The following is a 26,288-nucleotide window of genomic DNA, read 5'->3' as shown; positions in this document are numbered from 1 at the left end:
CCTCCCTAAAACATGTTTATAAGAGAATTATGAACAGCCTTAAGACAATAATATGTCTCTCAAGTCCAGCTGAAATCATTTTACATGGCATCAGAGCTCATCTTTGACGGTATCATAAACTCTCTAATAGTAACCCAAAAGTAGCACAATTTCACAATTTCAAATGGGATTACTGAGATCTAAACAATGGATTGGTGGAAGGTTATTTACTGAAATAGGAAGCAGTGTAATGAAACAGGAAGATTATCAGTGGGCTGACAATGCTTACAATAAATCCCCACTCCCCAGAGTAAAATGTCATCCAAGCACACAGTTAAAACAGTGGTTAAAATCAAAAATCCCAGAGATAAATAATGGAAGGACTCTTATCTTCCTAAAATAACTTGTAAAAAATCATTTGTAAAACCACGTAAATACAAAATACTTTTGTATGTAAGTAGGAAGGAATATGCAACACGTATGCCTCAGATTCTTCACTTTAATAAGGTGAATACTTGGTCACGTGCAAGCAATTCAGCAGAAAGGGCAGGTAAGAATTTAGAGCACCATCCCAAAGAATCAAGTTGCACTTACCATTCCTAACTATGAGCCAAACTAACTCTTTCTCACCTTCGTCTGATTCAGAGTCTACTCAGGAGGGAAAGATGATGAGGATGACAGCAATAAAGGAGTTTCAGAGTACATAGTGTTCACATAAATTGGCAAAAAGTTACTTTGAAGGCATGGGATGCAACAAAGGACAGAATCTGATTCCTAGCAGAAGCATTTGGATAACAGTGAGTCACAGCTAAATTAACCAAAATCAACTACTAGCTCTAGTAGTAAAATTTAAAACAGAAGATGTAACTGAAAACAGATTGCAAATCTATAAAAACTTTAGGGAAAAGTCCATTTTAAACCATAAACAAGAGTATAATTTACAGCTTTGCTACTGCTTCATAGGAAAATTTTTTAAAAATATGTTTTTTTCCTAGACTAGAAGCCTTTATTATATTCTTGATTGTCATTAGCTCTTCTATTCAATTGCCCCTGGACTTTTATGTGTATATACACTTTTCTTTTTTTTTTTTTTTTTTTTTTTTTTTTTCCCTTTTATGACTTTTCAGAGTAGAATCTTGGGTGGCTTGCAGTAAGATAAAAATAATGTATGTGCAAGTTTCCATCTCATCTCCTTTGCTTATGAAGACAATCATAAGCATATCATCAGACTTCCAGAACCCAATTCGTAAACGCTATGAAAAACCACACAGTGACCAGAGATGTCACGTTATTTGTCTGAGTAGCGACTTAACGCTGTATAGTGCAAAGGTTGGTATCTGCATGTATATACGTAGTGTCTTTTTAATTAAGTGTTCTATCTTTATCCACAATAAGCGTGTGAATTATTTAACTGCATTTCAAAACCATTTGAGAATAAAAATGTGGATGGTGCAATGTTCTTTTTCTAAGCTGTGCTGTACACTTAAGGGAATACTCTAGATTAAAGTTCTGCTGTGACACTGGGGCATACATATCACTTTACTGTGACGTGTCAGAGATTACCTGCTTCTGTTCTTTCAGTGATTTTTCTGAAGAACTAAAGGCTCTATAACCTTGTATCCTGCTTTTAGTAAGTGACATGTTAAAGAACATTTGCAGTAAATCTGTTCGTATTTCATTTTAGCAGCGCTGAGATTTAGAGACTACAAATCTTCTTAGGGCAGCAAGGGTCTTTGGTGTTCATTTTGAATTAAAATGTTGCTAATGTCTTGTTCTTTATCATTTATTAAGAAAGTAGATCCCCTGGAATATATAAAAAAAATACTTCCCTATTGACAGACATTTAGTTCAGAATAAACAAAATAAAGAAATAGAAAGCATTTTCTTCAACTATATAGGAACACCAAGAAAGAATGGATGACATTATTTTATAACAGGGTTATGGCAAAGAACAAAGCCTGTTCAGCTATACATGCTCTAAGAGTTAAATGAAGTGTTTGCTCCCTAAGTATCACTGAAGAACCTGACAGCTTCATTTCATGACAGGACAACTGAAGGTTATAATGCACGGAAAACAGAAGTTATCCTAAATGAAGGAGAAGCAAAATTCAAGAATTTACCACAACCAACTTAAAGGATAACCTCTATGGTGAATTTTAAAACAAGACAGAATATTATTACACAACAGGGAAAGCAAATATATAACATTTTAAGTTATTTCCAAGTGCTGGTGGGAAGAATGATTCAGGAAGCTACAGACCTTTATTCTGGCCTCAAGAATATACAGGAATTTATGGAAAATATAAACTTGAACAGATAAGGAAATAAGATAAAGGAGAATGAAATGCAACATGCAGAAATGTTCATAACTAAATTGTGTCAACTTGACCCATACCTTACCAGATAATCATTTTCCTAGACAAAGGAAATGAAGAGATTCTGTAATACACGTCTCCTGAATGTTATACCAACAAATGAAATGCTTGAAATCTGCAAACATGTTATTCAAAATTTGCTTAAAAGGAGAAAGTGTGAAAGCTCCAGCAGCTCTGAGCAGAGATTCAGTTCTCACATCCTTCCTTCACAGTTAAAAAAACAAACAAAACAAAACAAAAAGGAAACAGCAAGAAGTAGCCTGAGGAAAAATTTACATAACATTGACATAATATTTCCATGAGGTCCACAGTGGAGTTACAGCTTTGGTTTAACAGATTAAACTCTAGGTATCACCTATACAAGTGACAGTAAAATATATGACACACTGCAGCTAGGGTAAGCTATTAGATAAAACAGTTAAGTTAGAGAAGGAACAGGGATTAAAAGAGACCCAGAAGAACATGTTTGAAGCTGGACCTAATCTATTGTAGGGACCAATAGTGTTAATTGAAGACCACAGTAAGAGAAATAAGGCAGTGCCAATGAAAATCCATCAATGAAACAAAATTCTGTCCGTAGAGAGGGAAAATTAAAACACTACAAAACAAAAAAACTTAGGTATCTTTGAGGACTGGAACCATAAAAACACAGGAAATTAATGGAAGACAGAAAGATTGCATGTATGAGGTGTATGAGGACTAATTAAAAATGTGTTTCAACTTGGACCTCATCAGCTGGAAACAGCGAAAGGATCCAAGCTTGTACCACTTGGTATCTCAGATCCCTCATCAAGAAGAGGAAGAAAATGGGAAAGAGTGATTCTGTAACACATCAGTTGTGATCCAGTCAGCATGGACATGGAAATATTAATGCCACACTGCAACAGTCAGGTGGGATGTACTTGAATACATCACAACTAATTTCCAGCTAGGCGAGATGCTTTAAAAAGCTGCTCGCATGACCAAGGGAATAGAAAACAAATTTTTGAGAGGAGATTTAAAGACCTCAGCTTGTTTTGTCTGGCAAAATTAACATAGAAGGAATATATGACTGACATCCACAAATACCTCAAGGGAAGCATCAGGAGAGAAAATAATTATTTAAAATAAAGGACAATGCTGGCATAAGAACAAATGAGTATTAAATGGCCATGAATAAATATAGGCTGCAAGTTAAGTTTCCAATGATCAAAGCAGCAGGATTCTTGAGAAGTCTTGCTTGAGAAGAGGGCATTCCCGGAGTCTTCCCGCAGGAATAGTGGGAAAAAGCAAATTGTTTCTCAGATGAGAGCTGATCAGTTCATTAAAGAAACAGTATAGCAAGCCTGGTTATTAGAAGAATTCAGTCAATGCTCCCACAAGACCCTTACTGCCACGTGTTCCTATGATTTTGTGCCATGCTGATCCACATGGAAATTCCAATCCTTGCTTAAACATGCAGTTCAAACGGTGCCCAGTCTTTTTCTCATATCCTACCCTTCCTGTCATCAGTCAGACTAAGACAATATGCAAGCAGATTCCAAAACACACACATGCGCACTGGAAGAGCACGGAAACATTTCTCAAACTTCTTTAGAGAAGTTTCAGGTACACGGTATTGTAACTTGCTTGTATTTTACTCCTTTCTTTTTTAAAGGAAATTGAAGTCTGCACTGTGTTTCTCAACAGTCAAACAGGTGGCTCACACCTCCTTAAAACATCAAAACCAAAAAAGCCTCCAAAAGAATTGCACTAGCATGTTTCACTCGAGGAAAGGAGGGAGCAGAACCTTAAATTTATCCCAACATGACTGCATTATGATCAGCCAAGGAGGTAGTCCACAAATTCCAGGCCAAGCACTAGAAATGGAGTTTGGGAAGGGAGTGTACGTGCCATTGAAAAGAATCCAAAGCTGCCAGGTTTCAGAGTCTCACATCCATTAAAAAAATAAATAAATAAAAAAATAAAACAGAGAAACCCACCTAAAGAAACTCATCTGTAAATGCAGAGAGCATCCAAGAGTCGGATGAGTACTCAAGTAGATGAAACTGAAGCAGATTTGTGACAATTGATAAAACAATTCTTTTAACTTTAAAACCACTTCTGGAATCTGTTTCTTTGTATTTCATAGGGCAAGCAGTTAAACTTCTTATTTACTATGGCAGCAAATTTTAAAATGGACTGGAAAACACTAAACAGGTTCAGTTTATCCCAGCTTTCTCATTTCGAAGCTGAGGACATGGAACATGATCGGCAGTTATCGGTGGCTGCGTGCTTGCTCACTGGCCGGTAACCAGTAACATACTTCATGGGTCAATACTGGGGCCTCTACTTGCTTCAACATTTTTATCAACAACTTGGTTAATGACATAGAAAACAACTTCTGCAAATCTGTGGACAACATTGAATTATGGGGAATGGATCGAACACCAAACAGTAGAAGTTCAGTCTAGACAGACCCTGAGAAACTTGAGGTTTGGGCCAACAGAAACCTCATGCGGTTCAGCAAGGAGAAAGACAAAGTTTTGCACCTGGGCTGAATAACCCCGAGCATCAGCACAGGCTGAAAACCAGCTAGCAGAGTAACAGCCCCGCAGCAAAGAAGCTGGGGGTTACAGTGGATGCCAAGCTCTGTGTGAGCCAATGGCACGTTCTCATGGCAAACAGGCAAACCACAGACTGGCCTGCGTTCATTAGGATGAACATGGCAGCAGATCAAGGGAAGTTATTGTCCTCCTCTACTTGGCACGCCGAGGCTGCACATGGAATCCTCCATCCAATTTTGGGTTGCCACACTCAGAAGAGATTAGAAGAAACAGGAGGGGGTCCAGCAAACAGCTGCTCTGATGGACAGGGTCTAGAGTACTTGCCCTGTGAGAAGCTGAAGGAGCCAGGTTTGCTCCATCTGACAGAGAGAAGGTCGTTGCAGACTGTACAGAAAGAACTCATGGTCACAAATCACAGCTTGAGAGTTTTAAATTGGGCAACAAGAAAAAAAAATGCACTTAGGTAAAGCAGAGCTGCAGCACGTCACACAGAGTAACTGTGAAATTTCCACATTGGAGATCTTTAACTCATCCGAAGCCACTGCTGACCTGATCTGTTGTTGCTTAGAGTCAGACTTGGAATGGGAATCAAGCACCCCCCTTCCAGTCAATGTTTCCACGATTCCTCCAAATACATTCCACTCCAGCACCACGGCTTTAAGCATGTCTTTTTATCAGATCAGTCTCCTCATCTTCCTGTATTTCTATCCCCCATCACTAGCTACTGCAATTTCAGCAAACATTAGCTCCTGTTAAGAAAAAGATTCTTGAGATTTACCCATTTTTCAAAAAGTGCTAGTAATTTGGTCTTAGGTTCAGCACAACGTACATTGTAATACGTTAAATACCAGCTTGATATGAGATAAAAATCACCATTTAAAATAGTTTAATTCATAAGTAGTATATACTTATGAAAGCTCTTGATTAGCAGTTCCTCTGAATGACATCGAGACTCATCACCACTTCTACTAAGAGCCAAATATAACAGCAACATGAAAGATCCTTTAGAAATAAAGATTTTATGTAGATGTCCAGAGTTGCACTTGGGATAAAGTTTTTTAAGGAACTTATCAAAGACTTAAATTTCTGAAATTACATCTTTTCTCAGGAAAAAGTACTTTAAAACAAACTTTCCACATGCATTTACAGAGAATTTTAGGGCTTACATAGAAGAAAAAATAGCCACATAGTTTTGGACAGAAGTCCGGAGAGACGGAATGAAGCTGGAAAAAAAAGAATTCTAAAAAAGGTGCAATGTATCAGCTAATAAACCCAAGAATAAGGATATAAAATATTATTGCATACTTGTTTTTCTAGACCTACCATGATACAGGATGCCTGTTCAGTGACACTAAGTGCCAACAACTCTGTAACCTTATCAAATTAGTTACAAATAACGATTCAGGTTTCGTTTTTACCCCACATGAAATGAAAAATACTATGAAGGGGATAGAAGAATCATCATAAAGATTTTGGTTTTGCACCTTCAATAAAGATGCAGTGACTCTAACTACAATAAATTTAACATTTGTTTTACAAAGAATTAAAAATACCTGAATCCCAGAATGGTGAGCAAAATAGTTTAAGTTCACTGACTTGAAAAAAACATTCTTTTATGCTGCACAGCCCTAAAATAAATACTTAAAAGGAACTAAGAATATGCCACTATATCTTGGTTTTCATTTTCCTTCAGATAGAAGTGCTAGAATAAACATTCTTACTAGTTTACGTTGCTGTGTTTTTGTGAGGTTAATAACTGAACTGTCAATCAAAACCTATATAAATACAGTAGTTAAATACCTTCTGCTTTAGAAGCACTTTTATTTACAGGAGAGCTAGCCAAGATTTCCAAAGGACTGCATGGCCTGGTTTGCTTTGATCTCTTAAGTACAAGTTTCTTTATACCTCTTGTTTTGCTATTTATTATACCCTTTGTGTAATCAGGTACGGAAGGAGCACCTGTGTAGAACAAATACTTCAGGAAAAGTGTGACTGAGAGGAGTAATTATGCAACACACAGTTTACTAAAATAACTAGCAAGTCTTTCCAAAAGCACTATTGTTGTTGTACCAGCAAGAAAAACAAATGCACAATGGGCTCACAATAAAAATAGGGAACATCAACTAAATCCAACATCACATATACAACCTGGTACCTGTATCAGGATATTAATCAACAGCAAATATATATTTATATATGACATATAAATATATGTAAAACCATATAAACAGTTACAAATAAAACATCTATAATAAATAATTTAAGAATTATTTTTCTGAAGCTTGAATGGTATTTGCATGAGTGTGTACAGGTGTGTGTGTATACACACACACACACACAGAAGTATTATCTATGTATCTCTAGAAAGCCTCTAATGTTTCTGAACAATCACTGCCTGTGTAGCTATTATCTTTAATCTCCTGCCACAAATTTAGCATTGTAAATTTTACCTCCAAACAACCCACACTATTCATCTCTATATGGGAATATTCTGGGAAGAATAGCTGCTTATCACTTAGTATGGTGAAAGTCATGAATAAGTGATGCATACGTTATGCATGGAACAAAACAGAATAATTGTATCAATTCATATTAATAATTTTTTTTTTTTTAATCACTACAACAGAAACTGCATTATCTACTCATGCAGTTAGGCTTACAGTAATTTTTGTTCCATTGAAAACATTTTACTCACTTGATAGAGGCATTATGCCCCTAATTCATTTATTTAAGATGAACGGATTAGGTTACCTCAGGCCAGCATTAACTTTGGAGAAACTTTCATGCAGGTTGCTTTATCATATTCAGCTTTTCTCTGGCTCTAACTTAAGACAGCATATTATGAAGTTCCTCCCTGTTGAGGAGAGCACGGACACACAGTTGCACACGCACAATACTGTAAGTGTGTGTTTAGGTCCTAAAGATTTGGCTGGGATTTGGGTGTTTTTATGACTCTGTGTATACAAAATAGAACTTTGAAGTAAAAATGGTTCTGCAGGTTTTCCATATTTCACACAAATACATGCCGTGCTCTCCTAAAGTCAGCAGAAATCCTATAGGAACATCCTCAGCCTCAAGGAAAACAGTCATTTTTTTCAGCTGCAAGGGATTTTAGAGTAGAGTAGGGAAACAAATAGAGTAACTGAAGTAGTAACAAGCAGGGGGGAAGAGGGGGGCAAAGAGGGGGACACATTTCTTTAGGAGCTTGTTCTCAATTTGCATCTGTTTCTACATAAAACTTTCACAAATTTTATCCTAAATTTACAAGTTAATAGCACCTTATCATCATTCCTATTACAAAGGCACTTCAGAATAGGAAGCTTGTTCAAAATTGTGTTTAAACAAGCATATTGTTATTGAATTGTTAATCAGTGAAAGCCAGCATGGTTATCTGATTCAGCCTGAACTTTTGCATGTTTTCTCGAGACAGCTCTGAGATTAAGTCTTCTAAATCTGTCAAAGTCAATAAAAAAGAGCCTGAGCATTAAAAACAAAAAAGCTGAGCAAAATATATGTGGCCTATTTTTGGCAGACAAAAAAGGGAAGGTTTTTTTTTTTTTTTTTTTTTTTTTCTCCTTTAAACAAAACAACCCCCTCACAAGACAATTCTATGTCCCAAATCCCAAATGACTACTTTGCAAGCAATCACGGTTCACTGGAACAGCCAAGGTGGCAAGGAGGGGACAGGCTGCAAAGTGTGGTGCACAAGGAGCTAGAAGCAAAGTACAGAGCAGGGGCATTTAATCGGCTCAGACAACTCCTGAAAAATCCCAGTCATGGACCCAACACTTCAGCTGCTGTGGAAGCAGCACTGAGGAGATCCAAGATAAAGCAATCCCAACCCTTCCTTCTGCAGCACACAGTCCAAGAGACACAGAGCTCAGAGGCAAGCTGTGCTTTCACCCCAACTGAAACTGTCCTCAGGGCTGCCCCATTTTCCAACACCAGTGCGCCATCGCAGCTTGACCAGATTAGTGCCACCAACATTTGTGAAGCTGCAATTCTAAAGTGGCTTGGTGAAAAGGAAAATAATACCAGATAAATTTAACTCAGGGATAATAATTTGGAAAAGAAAGGTTTGCATTGGGGTGTTCCATTTGCAGTCTTTTCCTCTAAACCTTCACAGTGTAAACTGCAGTATCTTAAAATCTCAGTGTTCACACAAAGCCTTAATGTTAAGGAACAAGCACATGTCAATATGCAAGAAAAAAAAATCAGTGCTTTTAAAAGTTAATTTAGTCCTATTTAGTGACCTTCAAGCGTGCAAGCAGCCACTTACTGGAAGTGCTGAACACTCAACTTGCAATAAAAACAAAGAAAGTAGAGGGCAGTCATGCATGTTGGCTGCCTCACAGCCTGGAGTGCATCTTCAAAGCCTGCTCATATCTACATAGTTTTCATCTACCTTATTATAATTACATAAGTTTCTCCTTTTCAAGTGCTTAAAGTTATCGATAGTCATCAACGTTTACTGATTGCTATCATGAAAATAAAGACTTAAAGAAGTACTATGTAGATGGCAATAAATGCTCATTTCTTTCTAAACATATTTAAACCAATACTGACAACATGGCTGCATTCATACTCATTTTCCTAAAGGAATGAATATTTACTCAATGTAAAATGTGTGTTGACAGCTTCCTAAGTGTTTTTCTGCATATGCATTTTCCCTTCACTAAAATCAAAATACCTAAGACCTTTTTTCCCCTCAAAAATGCAAACTGTATTATGCACCAGTTAAGTTACTTCAGGTAAAAATCATGAGGTTGCACTGTACCATTTCAGCCTTGCTTACAACACAGCTTTTTAATCAAATGAGTTAAAGCTTTTCCTTACTCAAACCTCCTCCATCAAGGTCAGAAGCCAAGTGAAATCCTCCCCCTGCTCTTTCTTTTAACCCCGGCCTCTGAAGCCATTGGTTCTTCTTTCCGAGGGTTTTGCAACATTCATATGCCAACCCAAAAAACTTCAGTTTTCAGATAAGCCAGGACAATCCCTTTTTATTGCTCCAAAGACTGAAGCATGCCTTAGTTCAAATGGCAAACTGCCTCCAAGACAATTTCTGATTATGCCCATCCTTGAAAAAAGATAAAAGCCAGAAATAGCAGATATTTGATAAGAACAGTCTTGTCTAGTAACAGGCAATAGCGTATTTAATTAGCACTGGACTACAGACCAAGAAGGCCTGATATACAAATATACACACAGACACCTGCGTGTGTATAAAGGTATGCATGTATGTGTATATACATATAGCCCCTGTGGAAGCATGTAACAATGTAGGTGAAAGTATCACTACTACTACTGTAATGTATTTGGCTAGAAAAGAATTCCTCTATGATGAGAAATTTAATTACATTTCAGAATTAATTTCAGTTAACTTTCTATGTAAATTATTTTGACTTTCATGTACAGATGTGCATTAACTATCACAATATATATTCCTTTTTATTTTTAGAATCTCTTCATCTCTTCATATGACGAAAATGAGCCTACATCAACTAGAGCAAACATTTACTTTAGATGAATTGTGATCTGTACCAATGCTAAATAATACCCATGGGGGAAAAAATACAGAATAGAAAGTACACGCTATACCCCAGCTTCTTTAGAAGTGAACGGGATCAGCAAATCTACATTGCAAATTGACTACACAAGAAGACTGGAAACAGCAATTTAATCAAAACACGAGAGGCAAAGCTCATCTGCCACAGGTGGCTCTCCGGTCTACCACACTCAGTGCTGTTCAAAGACCTACTTCAACAAATTTGTACTAAGCCATGTGCAGTACTTGGGTTTTTGACATGTTCCTCAGAGTGGTGCTTCTGGAGGACCAGCATGGCTAGGGAACGCAGTGAGAGGATGCACTTGGAGCGCTGGGGCCACAGCAACTGGAGAACAGGACTAAAAGCTGAATGGCAGTGGGGCCGGAGAACGGGTAGAAGTTGATGGTACGGTAGCTACTTCAGTATTTTGCATTTGTGTGGCTAAAAATTCACTTAAGGTCTCACAGATCTGAAATGATCACAATGTTTAAGAAATTATACTTCCAAATAAAGTAAACAGAAACTAAACCAAACCACCTTACAGGTGTTAACAAAAACATTTATAAAATGCAAATTATCTGCAATTCAAAGCATCATTTAGCCAACTATGTATGCATGCATCCACACACAAAGCAGTGTTAAAATTTTTGATACAGTCTTTCTCAGAAAGAGAAAGAAACAGAACTAAAAAATTTCTTTGGTTCTAACTTCTTCAGTAGGAAAAAATGCTCGACCTGTAGAGTTGTACAGGGCACTGTAACGAGTCTTCACATGCTTTCTTTTACTTGTAAGAGCTGCATGCAGTTATTTTTCAAGTATTAGTTTTCCAACTCTTTATTTCTTTACTCATGCTGAAATTAAAAAGACACAGAATTTAATGAAAACGGGATATGACTGCATCTGCTATACTGCGTGATGTGGAGTAGTCCCTTCAAATTTCCAGTGAACCATTAAGAGTGAAGCTTGGCATCAGCACAGATTTCTGCTCAAGAAATCCCTTTCCCTCACTGCCCCAGTTCTCCACTCCCCAGCTGTGCCAACACAGCTGCTGCTGCGAACACGTGCAGGGGACCCTCAGCAGAGCCAAGAAGCAGGAGCCACGATGTGTAGGTAATCATTTCTTCAACCAGCGTCTCCTGAAAGCACACACCAAGCTTCCAGAGAAGGGACCTTCTTTAGCATAGTTTAGTATTGCCTTGTCCTCAGAAAGACAGTTCTGGTTGACCTTCCTTGTACCTGCTCCAAGACCAAAAAGCCCACTCAACATGCCCCTTCTGCCTCTGCTCAACAGTGCGAACAGACACCGCAGATGCAACTTAGAACTTCTGCCAGCAGACTTAAGAATCCCCCCCTCAATCTCTCCCTGAGATGGGGGACCTCTTTGCACAGATTTTTTTTCTATCGCAAATGGACAACATGACACCAGAATTTGGGGAAAGGGGAACAAAAGGCATCAGCAAACAAAAAGCAGCACAAGACTTGATAGGCCTGTGAGTTTTGTATAAAAGGATACTATGTGTGAAACTTTAGTGGAGATAAAATAAAAAGCATAAAACAAACAAAAAATAGTAAAGTAACACAGAATTAGAGTTAAGCTGCCAGTACTTTTCCAGAAAATCTTTCTTGCTGAAGTCTACACAAATGTCATCCCCTCCCCCCCAACTGTATCAACTTCATAAGAACTCTTCTTGAGAAAATGACCACAAAGTCAATCTTTTTCTGACAGAGAAGCCCAGCAACAACGCAGCTCCCTGCTGACACAGGACAGATTTAAAACCCTAAAATCAGAAGGGCAAACTGGAAACCTATGCATGGTCCTGATGGCTGCCTCAGCGTTTTAGTCTGTGTCTACAGACAGACTTCCCCTTAATGCAAACAGAATATCCTGCAGACAGCAGAACAAGCATCTCAAAACCGGCTGACTTTCACACAAGCTCCTGTAGATGCGAGTTGCCGAAATGCTAGTTCTTTTTAAGTTAAACTGCCACATCTAAAAGCAGAAAAAAAAGATCACTTTGGTTTAATATATGAATTCTGTTCTGGCAAAACACTAAACAAAACAAGATTAGCGCTCCCCAAGAGAAGTGCCCAAGTGCAGTTGCACCCCAGGGACGTGGCTGCACACAGCCGTGCAGCAACGGTGACACCTACCGGTACCGCAGCACCGACAGACCAACCTCCCTACCTGCACGCCTCAGGCGAGCTTCAGTCCATGGCTGCTGGTGTAAGAGGGAGAAGCAGTGCAAGCAGAAGAGCCAAACCACCTCTGCATCGCTTTCCTTCTAAACTAATACCTCCAGTAGAGATAGGAGTCAAGCTTGAAATCAAATCACCTAAACTATGCTGTATGACCTGCAATTGCCTCCGTTTCACACACACACACAGAATCACAGAATTTCTAGGTTGGAAGAGACCTCAAGATCATCGAGTCCAACCTCTGACCTAACACTAACAGTCCCCACTAAACCATATCCCTAAGCTATTTCCATACCTGCTGCCTCACACTGGCCCTGTTTTGCAGCACTGACCACTACACAAGGGAAACAACAGAACTAACAACATACAATGTTTAATGAAAAAGTGCAAAATGAAAAAAGAGAAAGAAGCCAAGCCAGCTTTGATATCTTTTTTTTTTTATCTTTTTGATATCTTTTGGTCAAAGTGACTACAAATTACCATAAGCAAAAAGCTTCAGAGAAACAACTTGACAAAGCCAGTCATATAAAAAATTAACATAGTTTGTAAGGAGTTCAGATGTATAGGAGTTAGCTTTCCTTTTTTCTGCTGTTTCCCCAACAGATGCATTACTTTCTGCAACTCCACAAACAGCAATTGCAGATTACACATCTCACCATACTGCTTGTATTTGAGAAGTCAAGTCTACCCTCACACTGCAGAGGCTAGTGGTGAGTTTTTCACTGGGATACAGGTTTATAAAAGTTGAGGCTCATATCACTTTCAATAAGGGCTCAATAGAGAAATGAAAAAATAAAAAAGGTTTTGTTACAAAAACAAAGCAAAAAGACAAGAAATGAGAAACGTTTGTTATTGCTCTATTTGGCTTTCAGGGGTTGTGGAACTGAATTCCAGGTTTAGGTGAAAAGCGATTTAGGCGTAAGACAAAGCAGAGTTTATTTCAAGCAGTAAGAGAAATGACATTTCAAATCACTTCTGGGGCGAAGTTATCTTCTAAGGGAAATCTCCCTCTAATGTTTCACTTATATTTCTTCTTCCCACTCACATATGCATAGTAACTAATTTATTTATTTTTTTAAATTACACCTGAAATTAATTAAGTAGTTTGAAGAGCTAAAACAGCGCCACCACAGACCATCATCATCCCAGGACATTTGGTTTCTTATCATGGACAGGAGAATTACATTAGCTACACAGAAAAGGAATCACTGTATAACGAATAGAAATGAGTGGAAATTTTCAAAGGTAAATCGTAACATTTGCCTTCTCTCAGAAATCTCACACCTTGCCCGTTATTTGAAAATTCACTAGGAATTTCTGAAATGGTTACCATAATATCCATCGTGTGACCTCTCTGTGGCCCCGCAGACTCATCAAGGAGTATTTTTAATAATAAGTTTATTCTGTGTCTGGGGTTATTTTTGCATCCCTCCCAGTGCAGGAGCCTCAGCTACAGAGCACAGGGCATGGACATGCCTCATTTGCCGCGGAAGCTAAAGGAAGGGCCTAAAGGCCAAAGAAAACAGGAGGGTGGGAGAATGCCTACTTCCAACAGCCAGCTTCTGCTTTTCTGCTTGTGCACGAACAGGAGAGCTAAGAGAAATGGAAATGCACATGACTGGGAAGGGTGTTAGAGTCAGAGAAAAATTGTCTTACATAAGAAAGGGAGACAGTAGAAGACCTGCTGCACAACTACAGAGGTCAAAGGTAGAATACCCTGGAAAAGAAGCAGCTTCTTAAGCTGGTATTTTTGGAGCTTAGAGGAAAGAGATGTGTAGGAGGAATAGGATGTTCTAGGGTGAAGTGACTAAAGGCAAAAATCTCAAATTAGTATGGGTAAGATTACCTCCAGGCCTGCTCTAGAGATAGGGGACCACACAAGTGACTACTGCCCCCGCTCTTCTTCAGCCCCCTCTCTCTCAGAAGGGCCATAGGCCTAGTCTATGGCCACAAAGGACATCTGTGAGAGACACAGATACCCACACCTCTGAGCAACATTTCCTTTTTGTGAAGTCACACGTGAGTACAAACTAACTCTTGGTGTTTAATAGCACATATTTTTAGCCCTCGAGCTTATTTCTTGGCAGTACAGTTTAAGCAAACCTAGATGTTTTCATAACATCATGATTCAAATATATCCATAGAGCAAGCAACATTTTCAAATTGTTTTTGGCTAAGGTCATGTTTTGCAAACTTAAAATTGGTACCAAGTGAAGCTTACCTATTTTTTTTGGAATTTTCGTCTTTTTCTCTTTTAACCCCAAAAATTCTTGTAATCAGAGCACTAAAAAGAAGGGTAGATGAATTTCTTACCTAAAGGAAAAAAGAATAGAACATGTGGTTTTAAAAATTCCTTTGATTTTTTTTTAAATTTTATTTATTTTTTTTTAATACAGACACTAATGTAGAAAAGAAAAACAGCTGAGTGAAGGACAGTGCACGCCTACTGTTCAGGGATTAAAAAAGAGAAACAAGGATTTCATAACATTTTTCCTCTCAGTCAAGATGGCACTAACAGAAAATCAGATTTTGGAGACGTCTATCTTTAACATAGGGGATGTATCTAGATTCTACTGGTTAAAAGGATTCCACCTTATGCATGGCAGATCATAAAATATTCTACCTTCACATTCCATATGGAATGCTCTCTTATTAAAAAGTAAAGTAACAGTGAGAATCAATGAAAATATACTTACAAGTTAGTAATACTGACTCAAAATGTAATAGCCAGATGTGTTCTTATCTAGAAGGCAATCTTTGTCTCTACTTTTTGTCAGCATCAGCACTTCACATTACAGAGGAAAATCCAAACAAAACCAAAAACTGAACAAAACCATGACTTTTTTTTTCAAGTCTACAGTATTCTTTATTGTATCTTAAAGTACTGCATCATGTGACATTCCAGTAACTGCAGTACTATCATTTTCAAATGTAACCATAGCTTCACAGAAAAGCACCACTATAAATACTGTTACATCAGAAAAGCAAAATTAAGAATAAACTTACTGCCCAAACAGGTGACATAAACCCTAGAATTGCAGCTTGTATTCCATCTGCAACATAAGGCATGATGTTTTCACCTAAACGTGTATCCCTAAACAGTGCCCGCAGGATATTTAAAGCATGAACCTGTGGAGGTAAGAGAAATACAGGAAAAAATATAAGTTCAACCAAAAATCTTAAACCTAATGAATGTTAATTACCATAACAACATGTGTTTAGTATGGAAAGGTGTAAACGTGCACATGGATTATTTTTGTTTCACAAGAATACTAAATACAGAACACTGTTAAACTAATAAATTAAAATGCTCCAGCAGAATACACTGATAAAAAACAATTACGGTTTAAAAATATATTTGTCTAATAACTACAGTGCAGGCATTACAAGAGAAGGCCAGCATTCTTTTTTCCTTAGCTTATCATGGCTTTAAAAATAACTTTCAAAGTTTAGAATCATCTTTTCCAACATTCTTGACATGCAATAGATACTGTGAGAAAAAATAAACTACAGCTCACAGGAGGACAGTATTAAGCTAAAACTGACAGCCAGGGCTGCTTTACCATATGGAGAATTTTCTGATATTTCTCTACTCTCTGCAGGGGAAGGTGGTAATCTGTGTAGCTTCACAGACTTTGACAAGGCTACATAAATTTCTACCAGCAGAAGATCTGGCAGAGTCATTAGAACACTGTTAATCTTTGTGTTTGGAAGTCCAAGCCACGTTTTGTTGACAATACATTTAAATATTTGATAACTGCATTTGAAAATAAAGATCTTGAATTTACAATTATTATGCATTCCAAAAATATCTATTTAAGTTACAGAAGTTACTAATTGTGCTTTAAAATTACTTTTCATATAGTATTTCTGCTGCATAAAATATGGTTTATGCAACCCATTTGTTTAGTCTAAAAGTAAAAATAATGCTTGCTTGTTAATTTCCTTGTAAAAGTTTGCTCATCTGCTTGTTGAGCAATACACTACAAGCAGTAAACTGATCACATAAATTCAAAATGGATATGACTGTATCTGTTATACTAGAAAAAACTATGAAGTTATCTCCAACCCCCTTTAATATTTTATGCATTTGCCAATTCCAGCGATTCTATAACCTCTGCTTGTCAAAAGGTTTTAAAATCCAGCCATAGACAATAAAAACAAATTATTATTAAAAGCACTCATAATCTCCTTAATTGTTCGAAATAACGCAAACAATTTTTTTTGACATTTGCCTTTTGATGAGATGCTGTATTTTACCTGTGGAATGACACTTGATGACTCATTCAAAGGTGCAGCCAAAGACAGCAATTCTTTCATGGTCATTTTCAGCAAATCTGCTTTGCTCTTCTTTGGTTCTGAAGCTAACAAAGCCTACAGAAAAGTTAACAGAAAAACCCTGTTATTTCTAGCTAGTTTTGTTTACTTCTAGTTCTGCTCCAGGTTTCTGTATTCACCATAGTGCTGCCTAGCTTCTGACCATGACTGAAAAAAAGTTGCAAAAGCAAGTTTCAGTTTTAACTCTTAGTTTTGTTGAAGGCATTCTTAGCACTCAATGTTTAAGTAAGAAAACCACTTCCGCACTATACCTCTGCCTACAGAGATTTCTTTGTATATAACAGAAAATAATATAATGTGATAATTTATATGTAATGTAAATAAAAAATAGGAATAGTACAATAATGTAATAGTAATATATTAATATTAATGGTAATAAATAGTAAAATTTTGTAATGTGATAATGTAAGTTATCACACATATAATCAGAGTATTTATTACAACAAAAATATCTGCCATGTTATACATGCTTATATTTCCTACTATGGACAATTTTTTAGCCTAATAATATTCGTATTTAAGATGACATGGCCTGGCTGAAGAATAAAACCTGTTTTTCAAAACAAGATAAAATAAGCAGCACATTTTTGAAAGGAGAAAAGAGATGCATCGACCTCCAAATAGCAACAGTTTAATGGGTGCCAACATATCCAGCTGAGACAAAAATACTCTAATTTAATCCTTCAGTTCAGGACTGGAGTTAAAACAGTCTCTCGCTCTGTCCTAGCAGCTTCTGTCGAATTTGTCTGACTTAGCACGAATGGATAATCATAAATCACTTATTTCTAATAAAAATGATTATCCATTTGTGTTTTGGGACCCAGAGTCTGTTCAGCATCAGTTCAAACAAGTTATTTAATAGTACATTACATTGCTTAAAAACAACCAAACGGAAAAAATTCAAGCCAAATGAAGTATAGAGGTTAGGCAGATACCCAGGTGGAGTCAATGTCATTTTATCAGCGTCTTTAAGAACGGGAGAAACAGAGAGGGAAGAAAAAATAGTATTTATGAAGTATAAAGCAGACAAAGATTCCATAACCTAAGAACACCGAAGCTGTAAGTAGCATTTTCCCACCATTTCCTCACCCCTTGATTGGAGCTGTACCTCTGTACAGCTCGGTAGTCATATTTCTATTTTAAATAGGTCATTTAATATGTTCATAACCTTAAAATTACATATTATCATTAAAACAGATGTGTTCTACTAAAACAAGAATAAATGTCACAGGAAGCAGATGGCAAACAGACCACAATGAGTCTTGATTTTATGCATTAATAAAATAACCTTATTACAGTACGGTTAGCATATGCATTACAATTTATATTTTTATTATCTAAATGCAACATGCTATTTAAGGCTTAATTCGTTTTACTGAGTACTACAGACACATTCAGAACTACTGGCAAAGAGCTCCACCAACTTTCCTTACAATAAAATTATAGTTCAGAAATAAACGACTTCAGACTAACCCCAATGTTCACTTCAAACCTTCTCATTAATTGCCTAGATTAACTTCATACTCTTCCAGAGCTGTCAGAACCGAGGCATGTGACCTATTTATCCTAACAGCTATGGCACAGTGGAAGCTTTGCCATATGGACTCAGCAGTGTAGGCCAACTGCAGACTACACAAATGTTTTCTGCAGTGGGATACTGTCGGGTCCACCTAGTTCTTACATTGAACAGCGTTAGGTTTTACATGAAAAATTGATTCAAAGATGTTTGTTCGTTCACATTCTAAGGATTAAAGCTGGCTACTGCCCACTGGATTCAAACTTTGTGGTGTGAATGGGGAAACCAGCAGACATGAAGTCACCAAATCTATTTTGCAGACACTTTGCAGATATAAAAGTGAAAATCTTTAACCACTGAAGTTTAAAAGGAAAAACCATCCCTAAAACCAATGCTCTGTTTGTGATCTCTGCTATGTAGTATGCACACATCTAGCAAAGCCAGGAGTAGGCTGTGACTGACAGAAGAGAGGTCAGACAGAAGCAGGCTGCCTCAACTTTCTCAGGGCAAACGCGAAGTGGAAAACAAGCAAGACGGATTACTCTGGCACAGAGAGCTTGCTCCCAGCAGTCCCTCACATTCTTGGAACATGCCTGAGAATATGCTTCAGCAAGTGGAGAAAGTTACAAATCACGTAGTTATCTTGGATTTCTGTCTTAGAAAACTGGCTGAAAACTAAGATCATGAAGGTTAATTTAGAGGAGAACAATCGTGTCTACTTTGATGAAACAAAGGAATGGAAAGAGGTAAGTGTTGAGATTTCCGTGTCATACCAACCAGTAGTGACTGACATCACTTGATCCTGCTTCACAACAGTTGAGAGGACTTCCCTCGTTTTTTGTAGTATTTTCTAGGCCACCATTTTACAATTCGATAGTTTTCTCTTAGTATTTTAGCACCCTCCCACTTCACATGCAAGATGCACAGAGCTACATGGTAACAAAGCTTTACTTAATTTTTGAATTAATTTATTAATTTGCAGGGATTATTACAGTAGCCACACTGAGCCTGCAGCTCTGTCTTTAGAAATGCTTCTGAATCAACAACAAGCTGAAAATCTGTGCAGTCTTACGAGTCCATAGGATTGCTAAACAGCATCAAACATGGCTTAATTACATTTGGCTTCCTGGTTGCACAAAGACTACCAAAATCTGCAGATAAAACAAAGTAATTGCCCCAAAGGGGGGTGAAGTAGAAAATACATACATACTAACCAGAGAGGGCATTAAAAAAAAAAGTATAAAATTAGGCATTTGGTACCTGTATGTAGAATGGAATTCCCGCACTACGTCTGGTTGCGCATAACGTCGATGAAGGATCACAGGATTTGATTTCTTCCAACACACAGCTTAGCCACTGCTCTGGCATCTTGCGCAGACTCCTACTGTTGCATCTACATGAAACAAACAAGAAACGTGAAACAAATAAATAAGAAACTAGGACAGAGTCAATGCTGTTAATGACCTTAAGAAACAGTTCCCTCTAAATGTAAACATCTCCAAGCACACACACAGAATTTTTAAGAAATATGATAAACTTCAAAAGGAATTTTACTTTTTTTTTCCCAATGTTAATACAAATTATGTTAACCCTTCTTGTTAAGTGACACTGGGAAAAAGTATTTCACTAGACAAAAAGCAGGACTCTGTCATTCAGCAGTGCAACGCTTCTCTTCAACCAAAACCTATTATCCTACTCTGGAGAAGAAAACAAAGACATACACATCAGTTACTGTGTAGGAAAAGACACTTCAAAAAGTCCTGTCCTTTTTGTCACATGGTAGCTGATGTATGACCCTTACATTATCTAGTACATGAAATTGTTATTAATAATCATACACAACAAAATCAAAGCCTTGCAGAGTAAGAATGGCTTGTGGAAATACCCCTGCAAACCTCAGAGCAGTGAACGGAATAAAAAACAAGACATAATATTCTATTTACAATATTGAGTCAGTCAAACTTTTCTTAAAGCACCTAAATTGCTCTCCTGTCATGAAATACTTCTCTGCAGTTACAGAACTGGACGCTGCCTGAAAACAAAGGACTTTCAAGGACAAGGAAAACTCTCAAGTCTACTTCAATTCCTTGCTCTGCCCAGTTCAATGAAATGCAGCATATTCAGTGTGAAAGAGCAGCTCATTAATCTTCCATCAATGTTCCAAAAGGATCATTCATAGGTACAAAAATTTCTATTAACAGGACACATCACTCAGAACAGCTAAAAAAAATATTAATCACTGTGGGCAATATAACTGCAATTAACTGCACAGGGCTTGCCAAAAAATGTAAGCTGTAATTAAATTCATTATCAAGCAGTGAGACCTCACAGTATGGCTACGGTCTAGTCTTCTGCCTATGTGTTGGTAATAGAGAATGAAAAGCTTAAATACAGCAGGTAAGGATGTGAATACCAAAACTGAACATGAGGTCTAGCTCTTCTACCTCCTTCCTTACCCTCCTCTTATTACACTTCTTTGCTTCCCACAAAGCAAGAATTTAGGACAGCTAAAACCCTGATATGGGACCATAAATGAAGCTTTCATCCGTAGTGTGAACCTCCTTTGCTTCCTTTACACAAAAAAGGGAAAAATTAATAATGCTCAAAACAGAGGTCACAGAAGCACCAGACAGATCAGCAGAAGCCACAGCAGATTTTTTGCTCTCCAGTAATTTCCTTAGGATTTCCATCATAGGTTTCTCACCCAGCTGACAGGCCTTCTCCCCATTTTCTAGGGGCAGCAACTCTCTATTAAAACTGTTGCCAGGATGTGAACCATCAGTACAGAAAGCAAGAGAAACCTGGCTTTGCAATAGGTATGCCACCTAGTACAAGAGCATAAATGGCCACTTCCTTCCCCAAGCCTGTGACAGAAGCAATTAAATTAACACCTTCCTCTGAAAACTAAGGGTCAGTTTTTGTTCCTTTTCCTTCCTCTGTTATTTTCCTCGTTATTTTAACCTTGTGTTCCTTTGCTAGCTTTGGATTCAAAAGCAGGATTCAACTCTAGGGCTGAGAACAAACCAATCTTCTAGAGAGCTTCTCCATGGGCCTCTCCAGCTAGGCTGTGCTTTACAGCTCTTCACCCAAGCCAACACACCCCACAAAACCTGCTGCTTCTGCTTACGCCTGCGGCTGGTCCTGCCTCCCGAGCTGGGCAGAAGTTGAATGTCTTTGTTCAGTCATGCCAAGATCAGTGCTAATCTCTGCAGCATGTTATCGCAGCATTAAAACAAACATTCCAGGACGCGTGTTCACATCTGCTGTGGTGCAGAAGAGCACAAAATAAAGCACAAAGGAAATATTTAAAAGTTGCTACACGGCATACTGAATATTTTATACTTCAGTAAACCGAGGGGTTTTTCCCCCTTCGGTAGTAGCATAAAGAAGAAAAATATACTGAAATCCATTAAACTCTGGACTCCCTTAGATCTGTATTGCTTTGATCTTGCCACAAGTAATTCTACCTTGTTCAGTAACCCACCAAAGCCCAATTCCGTAAAGTATTTTTTTTATTTTAATGTGGAAGTATTATTATTTTAAAGTTAAAAAATAAAAAATAAAAATTGGAGACTATTGACTTTGCAACGGAGGAGACTACTCCCTTCAACTTGGCAGCTACATCTCCTTATGGTCTGGCAAGAAGAATATCGCCTGAAGAAGCAGGTGGCCCTACATTTTAAGGATAATGAAGCTTTACAATGTAAAAATCGTGATCAAAAGCTGAAATGTCGTTTTTCAGAAGAAAATAGTGACTTTTTATTTCTAGATCAAGCAAGTGATGTTGATAATTAAAATATTACACAGTAACTTGATATGTAAATTACTTAAGATGCAGCACGGGAAGTATTTTTCCACAAATTTCTGTCTGTCTGTCTTCCGGTTATAAAAATTTCATACATGCCCAAAACAGTTTCTGTGGTCAGTTTCAATGACTCCAAAAAGCCTGGCAATTCAAGGTTAAAGCTAAACCCCTTTCCCTAGCTCCTATGGCTGTACTTTCTCTTATCCAAAATTAATGGTGTGTTAAGAACAAAGGGTCAAGCTTGGATCTAGCTTTCCTGGATGTTGGCGGTTTGTGGCATAAACTTCACATAAGCAGAAGCATTTTCTACATGGGTACATCCAGATTTCACTGTTTCCAATCACTGTAATCTATGCCTCTCTGGGGAAAAGGGGGGTTTCTTTCATCATTTTTCTCTCTTAGCAGAGCTGTACTATTATTTTTCCATATACGTAAGGTGATTTCTATTCTTCATAGACCTAGTCTCCATACTGCCCTTCTCAGACAAACAAGGAGGCAAGAATCTAGAGCGTCAGAAACAGGAGCGTTCAAGGTGTAAACCAGCCTAGAGAAAGTCTGCTTTTAGGAACAGCTCCTCTCAAGCTATGGAGTCCTTCCATTTGCATCCTCCCTTTCATAGCACCTGCTCTAAAGGAAGCAAAAGTTTCTAAGTGATACAGCTGCACTCACAAAGCTGCTGTTTCAGGGCTTCTGTAGCACTAATGCTGAGCAGAGAGAACCTTGCATAACCTCCAAAATCTCAGAAAGACAGTATCATTAGCCCAGGCTCACTCTTTCAGCAAGCACAGAGGAAAAGAAACTGTGAAAAATATGAACAGAGAGTTAAAAATTAATACGCCTTTGAACTGAACAGTGCCTTACTATTATATATTGCATTTCATGATATACTGGACGTTCACTGAGTTCAATTTAAGCTCTGTTTCTTTACAAATGATCAAAATCCATTACTCCTGAATAAGTATATCGTGCTGCATGGTGTAATTCTTCCCATACCTTCCTCTGGTAACTTCAGTGAAGTAAAGCAGCACAGGCAGTTATGCAACACCATACTTTTGAGATTTCCATTAATTCTTTGTTCTACTTGATCTCCCAGAAAAGCTCCCCCAAATAAAATAAAGTGGAAACAGACAAAACAACATTTACAACAAAGAAGTGCTGAGGGTATTCACGTGGGTTCTTAGAGACCCTAACAGATGTCAGATGTCTTCCAGGATAGTTTGCCTCCCTAACAGGTTACTGGGCCAAATGAGCACCTGTAATTTCTCAGGGCCTATGACAGGCTCTCCGAAAGAAGACTGCTCAGATTCTTGGTATGAATGCTGATCTTGTAATTGTACAGCCTTCAGAAGGTGGACAGACAATATTAAGCAGGCTAAACAGAAGGAGCATCACACCAGTAGAAGGAATGTGAACAGGGAAAGTGAAGAATGGGAACTGACATATTTTGAACAGCCTCAGCAATTTATATCCAAATGAATGTCAGCACAGAGGTCAGATTTCATCAGGTTCCGAAGAAATCTCTGTGCAGGAATGACTTTCCTTTGACCACTAACTCAGACAAGCCTGAATACCACTGCTCTGTCTAGAGACTCTACTCTTGGTTGTTCTAACAACTGATATTTAGGGACTATAGAGTTAAAGATGGCAAATATTCCAGAAAATAGTTTTAAGCAAGTGTTTGGCTATTGAAATGAAGCACCATGTTTATCTCCAGTTGTTCCTAGAGGCATGGGAAGGGCGTCTACCAATCCTCATGCTAGATTTTTTTGCTGGGTCTTAACTAAAGAAAAATTACCAAGTGTCAACAATGCTTCTGCAGGTCTTCAGTTCAACTCTGTTCAGCAGGACATCATATTTAAGCTGTGTACAACTAGCAGCTGCCTCCGACAAAGGTTTCCTCCTCCAGTATTTGCGGATGCAACAGTAAATTAGCAGAGATTCTGGTACCTAAGCTTCAAGACTGTCAGCTACGTAGAGATGTAGGCCAGCTCATATTTATCTGCAGAACGGAGCCTCCCAGCTCCATAAGGATAAATGGAAGGACTCCAGGACATTCAACAGACCTACAGCACAACTGCATTCGCTGCACGACTCAGCTCACCCACTTCAGAGAAGAGGCTTTGACCCGAATCCCTTGTGTCCCAGGAGTACCAAGCCAAAGAATTACTGGCTATTCTGAAATTAGCCTTTTCTTCTTCTTTACTTTAAACACAAATACTTAAGACCACTATTTCCCGGCAAATACCTTATTTTATTAAAAGAAATACATTTCCACAGAGCTACTCTCTCATTCTTACAAAATTGATTTTTCCAAAGGAATATTTACTTGCTCCACTTGAAATATCATAACTTTTAAAATACTAAGCAGTACGCATCATCAAAAGACTGTTTTGGAAAACTGATAATTCCGAAGAGGAAAATTACTTAAATCATAACCTTTCACTGATGATACATGCACACTGCTTAATGTTTCAGTAACTCACAATGAAGCAGAGTTATCTTGAGCTTGGCACTTCATCTTACAGCATCATATAAAGCTGCCCTTAAGTTGACAGTGCTTCATTAAATACAATAGCACAAAAGGGGAGAGGGAGCTAACATCATCTCTAGCTTGTCACTGTAAACGTACAATTTGTCAGTGAGAAAATATCAGGAACTTGACTGAAGTTCAGTTGCCTCAGCTTTTACAGAAATTAAATAAAAAATAAGAGCAAAGAAAAGCAACTTTCTGCCATGTGCAGGGTCTGCTATAAGCTCAGAGCACATTTCATAATGTTTTCCAGCATTTCCTTTTTAGTTTGCCTTTCCTACAGAGTCTGTTCTAGGTCCTGCACATTGACTGTGATTAGACTAGTGGGACTGTACCTGTTTGGCTCACTGCCTTCTTCCCCTCAAAACTGCTCTGGTAGTAAAGGGGGAGAGGGAAGAGTTGTTATTTTTTTTTTTTTCCCAGTATTACTCTAATGGCCAGCCTCTTCAATCTGATAGGAGGAATAAATCCATTGAAACAAAAGTAGACTTTAAAACTTAATCATGTAATTTTCACATCAATGCATGCTTATATTCACACACAACATACCTAGGGATAACATCCTTCAATATTCAGCAACTATTTCTATGCATTCCATACTGTTAAGAGCTTACTTTATTTGGAATGCTGTATTCATTTAATAAGCATTCAAGGAAATGCTACCTGACATGAAAATACCAACTCATTGCACAACAGATTTCAATTTGTCACTATGTATGTACAGAGAAGGCCAGTGTCTTAACTTGATAATGTTTTGTTACCTGAACTTCTCTCTGCCTTGGGGAAAAAAGCAAGTTTCACACATGAAACCAAGTTTAGCTAACAATACTGAATGTCTTCAATTAAATTATGTCATAAGTCCGCATGAGGAACACTGAAAAGAAGGAATGTTTTTTGCTGCTGGAATGAGCGCTGTTTTTTTTCCCCCCTCCTGAATCAACTTCAGATTCAGACTGAACAAAATAGTGTGTAACGTTCTGTTTCATCTAGAACCAGCAGTCAGAAATACACACCAGACAGCAAACAATGCTTTATAATTTTCCAGGTTGATTACAAGTATAAAGTGTCTGTTCCATATTCCATTCAAATTAGGTTCACTAATTGATGTGAAAATCCAATCATTTCTCTAGAAAGGTACCTAGATAAATGGAAGTACCTCAACTGTTGGCCATGTTTCCAGTAACTACCTCAGCATGTCTTGCGTCGCTCCCTGCAGGAGCTGCTCTCTCAATACTCACAGTACAGAACATAGGAAATCTCTAGACCAGCAGCAAAGTTAACTGGGAGTCAGCCACAAAGTGTGCCACTGGGCAATCACCTGGTGCATTACCTTGAAGCTTCCTCAAAGATGTCTTCACAGTATAGAAAAAAACACATCTACACAAACATAACGTATATTGATATAAGAAGCTAAGCAAAACCAGTATTATATCTCAGTAATTTTTTCCTTCTTAAGTAAATAAGCAAACGTCAACCAA

At 37.8% G+C, this 26,288-nt stretch overlaps 1 protein-coding gene across 1 annotated transcript in view; it reads right to left on the bottom strand.

Annotated features, from left to right (window-relative positions):
- Nucleotides 1-26,288, bottom strand: part of THADA (THADA armadillo repeat containing) — a 161,199-nt gene that overhangs the window by 109,790 nt on the left and 25,121 nt on the right. Inside the window, exons 23-26 of the mRNA XM_032184350.1 lie at nucleotides 19,736-19,868; nucleotides 16,882-16,995; nucleotides 15,628-15,750; nucleotides 14,843-14,934 (exon numbers count right to left, since the gene is read on the bottom strand). Of these exons, the coding sequence (XP_032040241.1) occupies nucleotides 14,843-14,934; nucleotides 15,628-15,750; nucleotides 16,882-16,995; nucleotides 19,736-19,868 (462 nt within the window). The remainder of the gene's footprint in view (nucleotides 1-14,842; nucleotides 14,935-15,627; nucleotides 15,751-16,881; nucleotides 16,996-19,735; nucleotides 19,869-26,288) is intronic.

Source organism: Aythya fuligula, chromosome 3 (genome assembly GCF_009819795.1).
Source record: "Aythya fuligula isolate bAytFul2 chromosome 3, bAytFul2.pri, whole genome shotgun sequence".
Taxonomy (NCBI): Eukaryota; Metazoa; Chordata; class Aves; order Anseriformes; family Anatidae; genus Aythya; species Aythya fuligula.
The sequence above is the reverse complement of the archived record's forward strand: the minus strand, read 5'-3'. Positions and strand labels throughout refer to the sequence as shown.